Source organism: Thunnus maccoyii, chromosome 8, assembly GCF_910596095.1.
Source record: "Thunnus maccoyii chromosome 8, fThuMac1.1, whole genome shotgun sequence".
In the NCBI taxonomy this organism is placed as follows: Eukaryota; Metazoa; Chordata; class Actinopteri; order Scombriformes; family Scombridae; genus Thunnus; species Thunnus maccoyii.
In genome coordinates, this window is record NC_056540.1 from 25143619 (window position 1) to 25158304 (window position 14686).

The 14686-nt window shown below is 37.5% G+C and overlaps 1 protein-coding gene across 6 annotated transcripts in view; it reads right to left on the bottom strand.

Annotated features, from left to right (window-relative positions):
• Nucleotides 1–14686, bottom strand: part of fam13b (family with sequence similarity 13 member B) — a 76913-nt gene that overhangs the window by 31747 nt on the left and 30480 nt on the right. For all 6 annotated transcript variants that reach the window (XM_042418088.1, XM_042418089.1, XM_042418093.1 and 3 more), the window contains exons 6-7: nucleotides 14139–14283; nucleotides 4478–4605 (exon numbers count right to left, since the gene is read on the bottom strand). In XM_042418088.1, the coding sequence (XP_042274022.1) occupies nucleotides 4478–4605; nucleotides 14139–14283 (273 nt within the window). The remainder of the gene's footprint in view (nucleotides 1–4477; nucleotides 4606–14138; nucleotides 14284–14686) is intronic.

The window sequence follows — 14686 nt, forward strand, 5'->3', positions numbered from 1 at the left end:
TTATTTAAATTTTTAAAAGTTATATAGGCAGCATTTTATGTATATTTGATCCTTTTTCTTAAGTTTAATATATATATGTATTGCTCTATGTGTGTATAGTTATTCATAATTATTACAAGTGTTTGATAACCACATTTGGTATTAAAGAATATCAGTCAATATATCGATATCGGAATTTTTTTACTCTCAAATATCGGTATCAGCATTGGTCTTAAAAATCAAGTATCGGCCAGGCTCTATTCCCAAATGAAAGAGAGAAAGCATAATTTTCTTAAGATTTAAATGGGGCCAGTGAGACTAAAGGGTTCAAAAAGACTCAAAGTGATTGATAGTTTCAGGAATTTAAACAGATGTATTTTCTGAAGCTCTGGGTTGCAAACATTAATTAAATGGTTTTGTGATGTAGGCTGTAGACTCCGGGGTCTACAAATACAGCGGTAATCCCCCGGACCAGACACTGAGCTTAGACAAGGTCGCATGAATGTTGGCCGCAGGCTAGCCACGGCTAACGGAGCGTTAATACCAACTAAAACAATCACATGAGACTTAAAGATCAAAACAGTCTAGCCAGCATCGTTTTAATTTGCAGTACCTCCTCCTGCAGCTGCCACATAGAGCCTTATTCCAGTATCCCTCACACATAAATCCTTTTGTGTAGCCCCACAAACAAGGCATTAACTACTAAACCACTAAGATACCAAAGATGTGGACACTGATGCACAGATGACACACACACATCAGACATCCCAACCAGAAATCCCATTCAGGACACACTCCTTCATTTAAAAACTTTTTATAAACATTAATTATTATTTTGGTATACAGACTGCATTAGAAGAAGAGTTACAAATTAAATATTGGCCTGTAACCTTCAAGTAGAAAGCAACACAGCCCAAAGAATTATCATTGCAAATTAGAGGAACTGTATGAAATATCATGTTGTAACAACAGATACAACTGTGTGATTATGTGCTCTCATTTTGTAAGTATGACAGAATTTTTAAGTGTTTCAGCATTTAAACAAACACACTTTGGCTATATTAGAATAATAACAGAGTTATAGAGTGAAGTGTTGATACCACTGATAGCAAAAACACTGGTATTAGTATAATTTTCTAAATGCTGGTATTGATTTGGTATCTTTGTATCTGAAGTATCTATGTATTGATTCTTGTGATATCCCTGATTTTATCCACTTTGTAAAGTGGTTATCAAGTTGTTTAGAAGAATGGTTCCAAAACTGGGATGTGAAGACCAACAGGGGTCTTTGAGAGGGCTGCAGGGAGTTCCCAGCAAAAGGACAAATAGATTCATTTCACTTTTATTACACTAATTTCCAGGGAATGTATCTTCTTAGAGGGGATTCTTTCAGACAAAATCCTCTCAGATACGGGTCTGTGGTCTATTGTGCATCTATTTTGGAGGTTCTTGACATGAAAAAGTTTGAGATTGCCTGGTTCCTCAAAATCACAAGAGTGCTGGATTTTTCTAGCTTCATTTATGTCCATTTCCTCACTTTTTGCTCTTGTGGGAAGTGGGACAAAAGCTGTGTCATGTCTTTCTGTTTGGAACATGCAGAATTTGTAAATCTGAACCCACTATTTGAAAGTTTTTGTTGTTTTAATAAATTAAAATCTGAATGATTTTTTTTTCTTTCACAAATTTTTGATTTGATTCTTTCATAAATTCAATAAATATAAGCAAGTAAGTAAATAGTTATAATAGTATGCATATTATAATATTTTTTCATTGTTTAACACAGGTGTCAAGTAAAGCAAAAATCAATGAGGCAAACTTTGAAACTTGTGTTTGCCATTATCTCTGTTACAGTGAGTTGATATTTTGTAAGGAAGTATAGATCATGTGAGTGAGATGATGAAGGGAGAGAAGCAAATAAAAGACATAATGTGAACTAAACCCTGAATTAACTGTCCATCTGCTGTATATCTGTATATATCTGTATATAACATATGTACATAGTAGATCCTATACTGAAGATCATCTGAGAATAATATTTACAAGGTTCTGACAGGTTGCATATTGAACCAGGAGGATGGAGTCGTACACATGTGCACCTGTGGCAGAGGCATACAGAACAAAAGACATGTTCATTTATGCCCTCAGACTCATGAGATCTGAGAAAAATTTGGTCATAACTCAAATGTATTTAGTTCACTGGCAGGCAAGAGCAGATTTGCAGATTTGCCTGCAGATTTGTTTTGTGTATAATATTGTTTGGACCAGGTTTTAATATTTGATCATGTAAAATTATATAATTTACTATGATTTTTATAATTGTATTGTGATATTTAGGTCAATAAACTACCTAACGGGGTATGGGTTTGTGTAGTGTAAGAAAATGTGAGTATGTCTGTATGTGTGGATTATGGATTACTGTCTGTAATCATCTTAAAGGCCAGTAGAACAAGACTAGCAGCATGACCCTTACACACACACACACACACACACACACACACACACACACACACACACACACACACACACACACACACACACACACACACAGAGGTAGAGCACAGTCAGTGTTGTAAAGAATCACAGCAGACTGATTTATTGTCCTGCAGTTCTTTACAACTTAGTCTTTATCTAACAGGTAGCACGCTACTGATCAACTGGGGCAACACAAAGTTCTGCTTTAAAAATCATGTGTCAGGATCCAAGACACATCAAGACAGTAATCTAATTATTTTATTATATACATATTTTTGAAAACATAAATAAATACATATATGAACCGATGCAGCCTCAATGAGATGAGAGACAAGCTGCAGTTTGAAACATACTGTATTCTTCAAACATAACATTTGACAAATAATACTAAGTTATGTTCCCTCGTCTTTCTTTACCGATGTTTTGCTCTGTTGTTGAATTTATTTCTGTTTTGTTGATTCCCTTTAGTCATTCTTGAGTTTTTTACTGTTTGGCCTGTTTGATATTTTATGCTAAATACTTCATTGTGAAGCACTTTGCAACTTCTATTTTGAAAAGTCGTCTATAAATAAATCTTTCCTTCCTTACTTACTCACTCAGTCTATGTTCTGTGCTGAGCTTATCTGCACAGTCCCCCCCCTCATCAAGACCTTGTAAAAAATACAGTGTTGTCCTGTGCTCTTAATTGATGACAAAATAAAATGACACTTTGATTTAAACTGGACTAACTGTAAATAAAAATTAGCATGATGACTAAAGCTGTTTCCTTCACCAGGGCTGAAAAGTTACATTTTTGAAAATCTTCCCTGAAATAATAATATATGAAAAAAGGCTTCGGATGTTATTTTCCCTTATTTATCAGCGTCATCATCTACATATTCAAACATACATTCTCTGTTCAAACATTTTAAATGTATGCTAGAGACCAAGAGTGCATGGTGTGAAATGTATAGGTTTCTATACACAGTAGTCAAGTGTTCAGTAATTCACTTAAAGGAGATCAACAGATCAGAAGAACCTGAGAAGATGTTCCTGCAGGGGGGATTGAACTCTGGTCATTCAGTAGAGGCCTGCGTACGTGAGTGTCTGCATATGTGAGTCAGATCTGTTACCAGTTACAAAACATCAACTGACTCTAGTGTGACCCACTGGAAACTGTTGTAACTGTAAAAACCAATTTGCAAACTTGTTGGAGGATTGAGTTCTCGCTACACTGGTCGGCTGACTGTAATGTTAAAGATTGAGCAGCTGACTCATTTTAAGTGTGAAGAATGAATAAATGTTTAGAACAATTGATGTTATGCAGTGATTTGAATCTAGAGTGTAGTGAAAAGAAGTTAAATAAATATTCATGTAAAACAAAGATTATATTTAATTAAATATTATTGTATATAATTATGAATGTCTGAATATTTAATTAAATACAATCTTCAATTTTAACATGTAGCAATTTACAACAGTCTGCAGTTAATTAACTGTTAGCATAGTGTTGGTATGTTTTCAGGATCTCTGTTTGCTGTTGACACCAACACAACCCAAGAAAATTTCAAGTATACAAACATAAAAATAGAAGCTAAATATTTTATCAGCTCGTGACCCCATTCAAAAGAACTTGACACTTGTGTGGAGCTGAAAAGATTAATGTTCTACTAATGACGTACGCAGCGCTGAGAAAGCAGTGTAACCTTACCTACTACCCTGACCTCGCCTGTGCCAAGAAACATCAACTTTAGGCCTGACTCAACAATCTACTGTAAGCAAATACACTTTATCGAATGTCTTAAAGGAATCAGTCATCTAGTTTTTTTTTGCTACTAATCTTAAATCTATTATAAACCAAAGTAAAGCAGTGTAAATCAAGACAAAGCAGCAGTTAACTAATCAAATGAATCACTCGACCTGATGGACTAATGATTAATACCATATAACGGTAACGTCATGGTCATTTGTCACAAGTTGTACTCTTTCTCTCGATGCGTCATCCCCGTTCTGGGGTGACACAACAGTAAGGAACCGTATGTCTCACCTGGCTGCGGGGTCGTCATCAGTGCATGTGTGTCGTGGTGAGTCGGAGGAGGCGGGACCCTCCTCCCCGTCCTGAGGCAGCTCTTCACATTCGGCCTCGCACTTCTCATCATCCAACAGCTCTGTGATCTGAGGACAGAAATATAAAAGGTCATCGCTAAAAATATGCACAATAACAGAAATGAAAAAGCATTTTAAGATATTGTTAATTATCAGGACATGGACTCGTCTGATCTGTGATTGTTTTTATTTTATTTTGGGGGATTGATGCTAAAATGTTGCTATTAAATTTAAAGAAATAAGAGTGAAATGTCTTGAGGTCTATTTATTTGATTTTAAGTGGGGAAAAAAATTTAAATAAGTATCCTATATGATCTGTAGTTTCTTGATTGATGACTAAAAATGCATTACACTGGTTAGAATACTTCAGGTAAAGAAAACATTAAATGATGATTAAGGTCAAATTTTAAAAACTTCTGTGCCCCCTTTTCACACTGACATTTAACAGCCTCATGAGGGAGGTCAGTGGAGCGGATGAATAGTCTCAGTTCCAGGTCTTCACTTCCATAAATTAACAAGAGTTGAGATGATGTTCACATTTCCCAAAGATCATAGTTATTCTAAAGATTTATTTTAATAATTTTGTTACCAAATTTGCCTTAAAATGTCTTTAGGGGGGGAAAAAAAGATGTTAGCAGCTGACCTTCTGAATTTGCAGGGATTATGTAACTAGGGGCTACTCGTTAATAATTCCCATTCAACCTTTCCTTCATTATTTTTATTTATTTTATTTTAGCACCTTGGGACGAATTGCAGGGTAAAGAAATGAGCAGAGAAGATAACATGTGTGGCAAGAGAAACTCAAAGAAAAGGTGTTGATAGCCTGTAATATCCTGTTGCTATCTTGCACATAGTTTGTTTCATAAGACGTCTAAATATAGACCAGTCTAATGAATGACACATTAGTAATATTGTAATACTTTCTTTGGAAGGACAAATAGAGGTGAGCAGGGAGAGGAGGCGAGGCAGAGAAGTAAAAAGAGCCGAGGGGAGAGCAATTAGATTAATAAGAGAAGATTAAATTGAAAAAATAATTGGCAGAAGAACTGATGACTTCATCTGTTATTTTGTTTTTTTAAAAGATACGTGGAACAGAAACAGTTTCTTTTCAAGTTAGTTAAAAACAGCATGCAATACATGCAGTAAAATTCAGTAATTATGTAACTTTCTTTACAATATCACAATACATAACGCAAAAGATCAATATTGCATTTTTTATTTCCCAGTGCAGTAAAAGCCCTGGTTTAAAAGGGAGCGGTCAAGTCAATGGATAGAAGGAATAAAGAAGACAGTAGAAAAGCAGATATAGCTGGAGGGAAGAAGGAGGAGGGAGTGATGAAGCTTTGGGGGAGGGAAGGAGGGGAGGGAGGGAGAAAAGGAGGGAGGAGGTAGATGCTGAAAAAAGGAAGGGAGGGGGGTAAACATGTAGACAGAAATAGCTCGTCATAATACAAATTTCAGACAGAATGTGAACAAGACACACATCTTTTGAGCTGTGGTATTTCACACCTCTTTCTGTTTTTATTTTAGGTAAAATAGTACTTTCTTTAAAGAAGTTATATATTTGCCATGTGACATGTGACATTTGACATGTAATTCAAGCTACAGCCAGGTCACAAGAGCTTTCCCATGTTCTGTCAGTTAAAACCCTGAGAGAAACAGAAAGGTTTCCTTTCTTTAGCAGCGCTGTCCTGTTTATCTTCTTTGACTATGTCATACTGTTTGTCCTCTCTTCTGTTCTCTTTCTCGCTTCACTCTTCTCAACAGCAAACCCCATCTGCTGCTGTCACTGTGTCGTTGCTATGGCAGCATCTCAGAGAGCTCTTATTGGCTGTCACGGAATTCTTGCATCTTCACATGTGCAGATCTAGGTGGATGACTCACAAGACTCTTCAGTGTGTGTGTGTGTGTGTGTGTGTGTGTGTGTGTGTGTGTGTGTGTGTGTGATTAAGTAAAAGAAATCGTCATGTTAGACTGCTTTCCTTTAATTTTTTATGTGTTATATTTTATTTATTATAATCACGGCATTGAATAGCTTCTCAAAGTTCAACTAGTCGCGCAATAAAACAGAGCTATGCTATCGATGTCTGTAAAACATTAACTAAATGACTAACCGATAGAAAACGTTGATAAATAATGATTAATCACCACACTCTCTTATCCAACCTCACATAGTCTTTTTGCACTCCAATGCTGCCTGTTATACTTGTGCACACAGCCTAGTGGTTTGTGGTCATTGTTGAAATTGCAGTTAAATAGGGCACCTTATCTCTGGGCAACTCCCTGTACTTTATCCAACATCCATTGTCAGAATATGTCAGTAAATGTCAAAAGTAAACTTGAATATTGGCAAGTGTTGTGGAAATCATAGATGTGAAACCCTTACAAGTAATACGCGACAGGGTTAAGGGTTAAAGAAAGGAAGGAAAGAAAGACAATGAAGCAGAAAGAAATACAATGAAAGAAAGACAATGAAAGAGACAGAGAAGGAAAAAATGACAGACAGAAAAAAAAAAAGTTTAATCATCATTTTGCATTTATTCAAATGCTCCCGACTGAAACTGACAGATGATAATCTGGATGAGACGGCGGGGAAACACCTCCCCATTAAATCATCATCAACAAACAGCTTTCCGCTATCATCACCATCTCGATCTATGTTCTCTCTGTGTAAAATTGCTCCTGATAACATGTTAAATCTGTTCTTAGGTCCTTGACTGAAAGTCTGGTCTACTGATTTACATCATCATGTAAATTCATTCAAAGCTTTTCGCTGGTAATATGAATGAACAATACCATGAATATGACCTTGAAATATACACCATTTTCCAAGAGTACATCGTATCAAGGGCGCTGATCAGTGACATGGAAAAACAAGTCTTGATATCACCTTAAACATAAAACTTCTCTAGCGTATACTTGCAGCGGTTGACATAATGAACAATAAAGCTTGAATAAGCTTGTATAACTGTATAATACAGCTTGTGTAACTGTCCCCTGGACTACAGATATTCGTTTAAACGGTGTGCACAGAGTTTTGAATATGATCAAGGCTGTGCTGAGTAAGTTATCAGAAGACTGTTGAGGTGATGTAACAATATTAGAGGATAAGAGCTGTTAAATCCCCTGTCAGGATGACCCAGCATGGTCATTCATAAAGCGAGAAAGAAGGCGGGGTGAAAATATTATCCCCTTATTTAAGTCTACGGAAAATTCTAATCACATTAACTCACAAATCACTGAGTTTAAAAAAAGAAGTTCCTGTGTGTTTGAGTGTATTACGCAGGCTGTGTGGGTATCAACATACCAAAAGAGTCAGTGTGCCTATACTGTGTGTATGTGTGTATGGCTGCGTTTCTGCGTGGTGTGTGTGTGTGTGTGTGTCTGTGTGTGTGTGTGTGTGTGTGTGTGTGTGTTTGTGTGTGTGTGTCCGAGTGGGTGAAGACGCAGGCCAAAGAACGCCCTGGAACAAAAGGTCTTGATCTTGGCCCTGGTTTAGAGGTCCGGTCCAGAGTTTAGGAAGAGAAAATGGAGCAAACAACGGGTCTGACTGACATCATTAGTTCGACAGTTGAACGGCTCGTGAGCCAAGAACACAGAACAATGACAAGTGTCTGGGACTCACTGTACAAGTCTCTAACTATGACCTAAATGGATGCTTTTCGAGGCTGTTTTGTGTGGCCCCTTCTTTCTGATAAAAGTGAGGGAAAAATCAATTCAGTCTGGAAAGTACCTCTTCACAAAATGAGCAGGTTACTGGTTTTTTTTTTTAAAGTGGATGTATCATGCACATTTCCAGGGCTATATTTATATTCTACTGGAATATCTTTGCTTGATATATTTATCCTCTTCTGGTCCTTTATGCAGCTCCTCAGTTGAGCCTGCGTCTGAAACATACCGTTTTAGTTCCTGTCTCTTTAAGGCCCCCCCTCCTGATGAGCCCGCTCTGTTCCGATTGGTTAACTTTAGGAAGCTAACCCTTGGCAGACTTCCAGTGGCTCAAGAGGCTATGTCAACAACCTATAGTAATAGGATTCCAGTTATTATTTTTTTCATTCTTTACTCAAAATGTAAACTTCTCATTTACTTTCATACATGATCGAGCCCGAATCCGATATGAAATATGCAAGTGAACAAAGCGAGCAACCTGCAGAACAACCTTAGCAACTTTCAGAGAGCATTTTTACACATGTTCACCTCATATTTTGGAACTTTGACTATGTTTGACATAGACATCCAACATCATAACAGTATAAAAATAACACAAAGTCACAAAAAGCATAATATGTCCCATTTAAGAGGTTTAATCATGTTTGACACTGAAAAAAAATGCCAAAAAGACAAACTGTAGGAAAAAGTCTAATCTCACTAATATCTGTTGAAATGCTAACATGCACAACTGTGGAGGTGACGTGTTAGTGTGACACTACAGATTTATACAACATGTACCAGGTCTCAGCTTTGGCCTTAACTATGTGGCCCAATTTTGCAGTTTTCAGAAAAGAAGACAAACACACAAGAACCAATGCTGACAGTTCCAGCTTTAGAGTCTGATCATTGCTGACCTGTAGTTTTAGAATCACAAACCTACCGTAAATACTGCATTTAATCTAGTTTTCATTCTGTAACAACTTTTGGTTGCCAGTTAATTTAGTCATCCAGCCGGTTCCATCCATATGTTAAAGATAATCATATCTGATCATTTAAATGTCAATTATCTAATCCCTACCTGCCCTGCTGCACCTTTCAACAAGGTGTGTCTGGCTGGTGGAGGAATGTCATCAAAACGGCCGATGAGAACAACGGATTAGTTAAATAAACATAGACAACAAATAAAGAGTATGACTAATCCGTGATAGAGAATTATATGTTCAAATATTCTTGTGTCTCACATTTAAGCTCGAGGGGAGATCATGTTTTAAACTAGAGGACACTTTGAGTACAAAGAGGTCCCAAAAGAGAGAGAAAAAAAAACGTATTCTTCAAAATAAACATTTTAGCATTCAAGTGGTTGAATTTGAGCACTGAAAAAGCTCTTAGTGTAAAAGGTCCAAACTGTTCAATTTCTCCTCTTCTCAGCCTGTGTGTGTGTGTTTTCGTGTGTTTTCGTTCATCCTTGCCTGTGTGACTGTTTACATCCAGCAGTACCACTGGAGATAAGCCCTCTGGCCTAAAGTTCCAGCAGTGAGTGGGCTCTGTGATCTAACGCTCGTCCTTAGATCCAAAAAGTGTTAGCAACTGATTTACAGACATCCATATTCTCACTGACCACTCATGACATGCAGTCAAAATAAATACATCAACACGAATCAACAAAGAGGCAACAGAGAAAGGTTTATGAAAGGAAAGTGTATGTGTGTGGGTGTTTGTAGTATATGTCCTCGTACAGAGATATTACACATCTCCCCTGCTGTCCAACTAGGCCGTCACCTCCTCTTAAATAACTTCATGTTCCAGCTGAAATAGGTTACTGCTCAACAGCTTATTACCGTGTCACAGGATCATCAAGTGTATATGATCCAACCTATAAAGGCTGTTCCCTTCTGCTTAATGCTGTGACATCCTCTGGTATTTGTAACATTACTCCGTTCACCCCGTTCTAATTTATGTCCATACAGTTATACATTCACTGTAGCATTGCTAACGTGGCTCAGCTCCAGAGGCGGTTGGCACAGGCCGAGTAATAGGACACATCCTGACTCATTTATCTGCTAAGGTTAAATTGACAGACCTGGAAAAATAAGACTTTCATTAAGAGGCTAATTAATTATGTAGACAGACAACAGACACTCTGTCCAACACGGTGTCACTGAATTATCAACCCCATTTCCAGGTATGTATTTGTATTCTGCGGCTCCACTGGTATAAGTTAGCATGATTTACAGTTCAAAATAAGTCTTATTATCTTATATTCACCTTAAGTTTTGGAACTTTGACTATGTTTAACATCCAACATCATAACAGTATAAAAAACAAGAAATCCAAAAAAGCATGATATGTTCCCTTTAAAGTAAAGGATTTTGTCATTCAGACCATTACATTAATTGATGCCACTACTGGAAAACAGCAATGAGTTGAAAAGTTGAATGATGTAAAGTAAGAAGGTTGTTCTCAGTTCTCTCACAGGCAGCATCACTGATGGATTTGAACACTTATGTTATCGTTGAAACCTTAATGAATATCTTTCATGAGTGAAAGGGACATTCAGCTCCTTCTCACAGTAAGTCCTGTGACAGATTTCCTCATCATTTATTTAGAGAATTCTGCTGCCTGTTTCCTAATGTCCACCAATGCACAAGCATAGAAATGACACGCTGTATGTAAAGTGCTTTGCTGGATATTCATAATATCATCCATGCAGTTGGCAGTTCTGCAGATCTCAATAAGGCAACAAATAGGAAAACTATTTCTGATCTTAGTTGGTTTTTTTTTCTATGCAGATCCTTCTGCAAAAAAAAAAAAAAAAAGCTTCTTCAAACAAGGAATCAAAACAAACACACCCGTTGTTATCGTCATGGCAGAAACAAGCCTCGGCACAGCCTTGCTCTCACCTGAACTGAATTCAACTGAATCTTATTCTGCCAACAAATACAAAAATCCAACTTAGCACTTCTCATTGGTACATCCATGCCCATCTCTTTTGGCTTCGATTTTCAACTAGTTAGGCAGCAGAGCTCTGCCCGAACATGCCACAAAACCGTCTTCTGTCTACCTCCATCTTTCAAATGCTTCTCCGTTTATATTCTTTCCATTTTTCACGCTGTCCCTACGTTTCTTAAAATATGCTTTGTGTCTAATTACTGCAGTTAATTGGAATTGTTTCAGCTAACATCTCAGGGGCATTTATAACTTACTCTTAAGTCTCTTACCAGGTTGTTACCAGGCATTATGAGTGTTTGTTTGCACAGAGAGACATCCCCAGTGTAGTGTAGGGGCTGGAGGTGTCAGTGCCATGGTTACATCATCGTCAGCTTCTTTTCTTATCCTTCCCCTCCCTCCCTTCATGTCTTTCTTCCTCTTCTCTCTTTGCACACTCACCATCTCTCCCCCTTCTTCCTGGCAGAGTTTCTCTGCCTCTAACTCTATACCCCCGCACACTTTTTTTGCCCTCTCTCTTACATAAGACACATGGATCGGTGCACAGATATTTTGTCTTTGCAGATTTTTTCCCACTGACTCTGTCTGCTCTCTTTTCTCTCGCTCGTTCTGTCTCCTGGTAATGTTATATTCTCGTTCATCTGTCTCCCCGGGCACAAAAATTGAGGACAGTGGGAGAAATCAACAAAGATAAGGAAACTTCATTTGGAAAACAAAGATTTAATTCAAAGAGTTGTATGAAGTAATTTGTAGTTGAGCCTATTGTTGTACTGGTCTAAGTTTCAGTTTAATTACCTTTCCTCTACAAGACAGAGCTTTTCTAAGAGCTTAATTTTTTTTCTTGAGTAAACGGACATAGCAGATAATCACTCTCAAAGACAGAATTACAAGGCAAAGACCACACTAAAATAGATGGTATAAAAGGAGGGAATCAGTGAAAGAAGGGAACAGGAAGGAAAGGACTAACGAAGTAACAAAGGAACAAAGCAGGTAGTTGTAGAGGTGTTGAATAGGTGACCTATTGTAGATACTGTAGTTTCTCTTTCTGTCCTGGCCAGACTTTCACAATGACTGTCTGCGGCCTTTCACGTCAACGTTATAACATTATCTTTACAGTGTCTCTGTGGTGAATGTGCTCTTACACGAGACAGGAAATACAGCAGAAAGGCGTTGTGAGATTCCAATCGCGTATTTGTCTCGCAATTACTGTGTTTGTGTATACGTTACCATATAATAATACAATGTAATGAGGCCGCTGTTAAGTTAAATGTTAACCATGCCATTGTTTGTACTGTTGGCCCGATGGTGAAGTTGTGTTGCTGGGCAACAGGGGAAATGCCTTCCAGTTTGTTTAGTCTGCCAGTCACGTTCTGTGTGTTCGGTGTAGGTGTAAGAGAACGACAGGAATTTATAATAAAGCAGATTCAAAGAGTCAAACTGCTGAGAAAAAAAATGTTTGGCATAAGCTCATTAAACCTGCTTCATAATTATAGTTGTTGTCAGATTCAGATTTTCCTGAAACTGAACGAACACACAGAGTTTATTCACTGCTGTGTGAGTGTGTGTGTCTGTGTGGGTGTGTGTGTATGGGTGTGTATGGGTGTGGTTCCTCTAGATTCTTCATTAAATTGACGAAGGAACTTTCTGTTCCGTAATAATATGTACGACAATAACTACAGCAAGAGAGTACAGCTGAATACCAGCATTGCCTACAATACATTTTTGCCTGACATACAGTACTGGAGCTAATCAATGACTCACAGCCTTGTTGGTCTAGTAAGTCCCTGTCAATGTTTACCCTAATAAACCCTGGTCTTGTAAGTTTTACAAATTAGTATCACTGGTGTCCACAAACATTTGTAGAAGTGAAACAGTGTAGTAATATCTTTAATAGTCTGAATGTTAATGACATCTATTACTGTTGGTGCCAACAATAACAATGAAGGGCTTATAAACTTAAAACCTCAATGCGAGATTCTTTTGAGCATATTATGCATAGGAAGAGGTTTGACAATGGTGAAATCACTCACTATCTAAAAACGTTTTATACCACATTACTCAACTTTATTTGTGATCTCTCCCTGCTAAATCTGAAATCATGTCTTTTTCCTCAAAGCATCCCTGTGACTTGGCTGAGTATTGCAAACACTTGGATGGTGTACTGAAATTTTAATCTTTCACTTTTCATGAAAGAATTTCTCTGCTTTTCTTATGTGTCAACCCCGGAGGAATTTCATCCTGAACCCTGGCAGAGTTCAGTGCCACATTCTGCTGTCTGAGCTTCAATAAAGAGGAAGAAAAAGTCCTAGCTGTTAAAAAAAAGGAGGAAAAAAAAACAAGAGAGGGGAAGACAAAGAGGATTTTGATGGGTTTTGTAATTGGACTTCTTAGCTATCATGTCAGGAATGTTAACAGTGAATTCATGACTCAAGGCTACACAAACAGCCTTTCAACACTGTTTAGATAATGTTTTGTTCTCTATTGTATTCTCTTCTTAACTGATATTGTTTTTATCCTGTGTTTTTTTTTTATCACCATTAATATATTACTGACTCAGAGGTATTTATCATACATACAGTAGATTTATAGAATGTGATTATGTGGTGGGGAGAAAGTAACTACACAGACCCCTTTCTGTGGATAGAGGGGTGAGCAAAAATAGATAAAACACGCTTTATTTATCCCAAAGGGGAAAAAATTTCAGCAGGAGGGAGGAGATGTGTCGGCTGGAGACCAAAGACTAAAATAAGGAATTAATTTAATAGAGGACAACCTCTCTATAGTTTCAACTACATTTACACCACTGTCACTTTTCACATGCTGTCTGATGTGGAGATGTCATAAATAATTCAAAAAGCCTTTGCAAAACCATTTGCATTAAGTGTGAAAGTGAAGTGCTATGTTTACTATTTACCAAACAAGGGATATAGATTCAGTATAAAAAGAGATAGATGGAGAGATGAAGAGAAAATGACGAAGTTAGAAACAAAGGGGACGGGCAGTACCTGTTCATTAATAGAGCTGTAGTCGTTGGTGGTGGAAACATCATCGTCCTCTGAGTCAAACAGGCCCTCCTGGTTGTCCAACAGCTCCGCCAGGACTCTGCTGACAGACTCCTGGTCCCGAAGGTCCTCTCCTTCTGTTGATAGACTGCAGATGGAAGGAAAGAGAAGAGTGTGTTATGATGGCTGCGCAATGCTACCCATGGGATATTAAATAATTACAGCGGCTGTATAAACTAACATCTGTGTAAGTGCCTGTGTGTAGATTTGTTCCTTTGTGTGTATGTATTCTCAGTTGCCAGTTTACGAGGCACACCTTACTAAAACTAATGCAGTCTACTACATCAACTCTGCTATAAATCCTATGTTCATGTAGGTCATAATTCTGAGGTACTTTTAGACCATTTCAGAGAGGTATTGATTTAACTTTATGGTCATTTTGGAGGCTGAAGTTTGTGGTGCTGTTGAGTTGTATTTCATTATACTAAGAGGTGTTTCTAATATTTTGTTCAGCCTCACTGATATAAAACAGGATGGACAAAACATTAGAA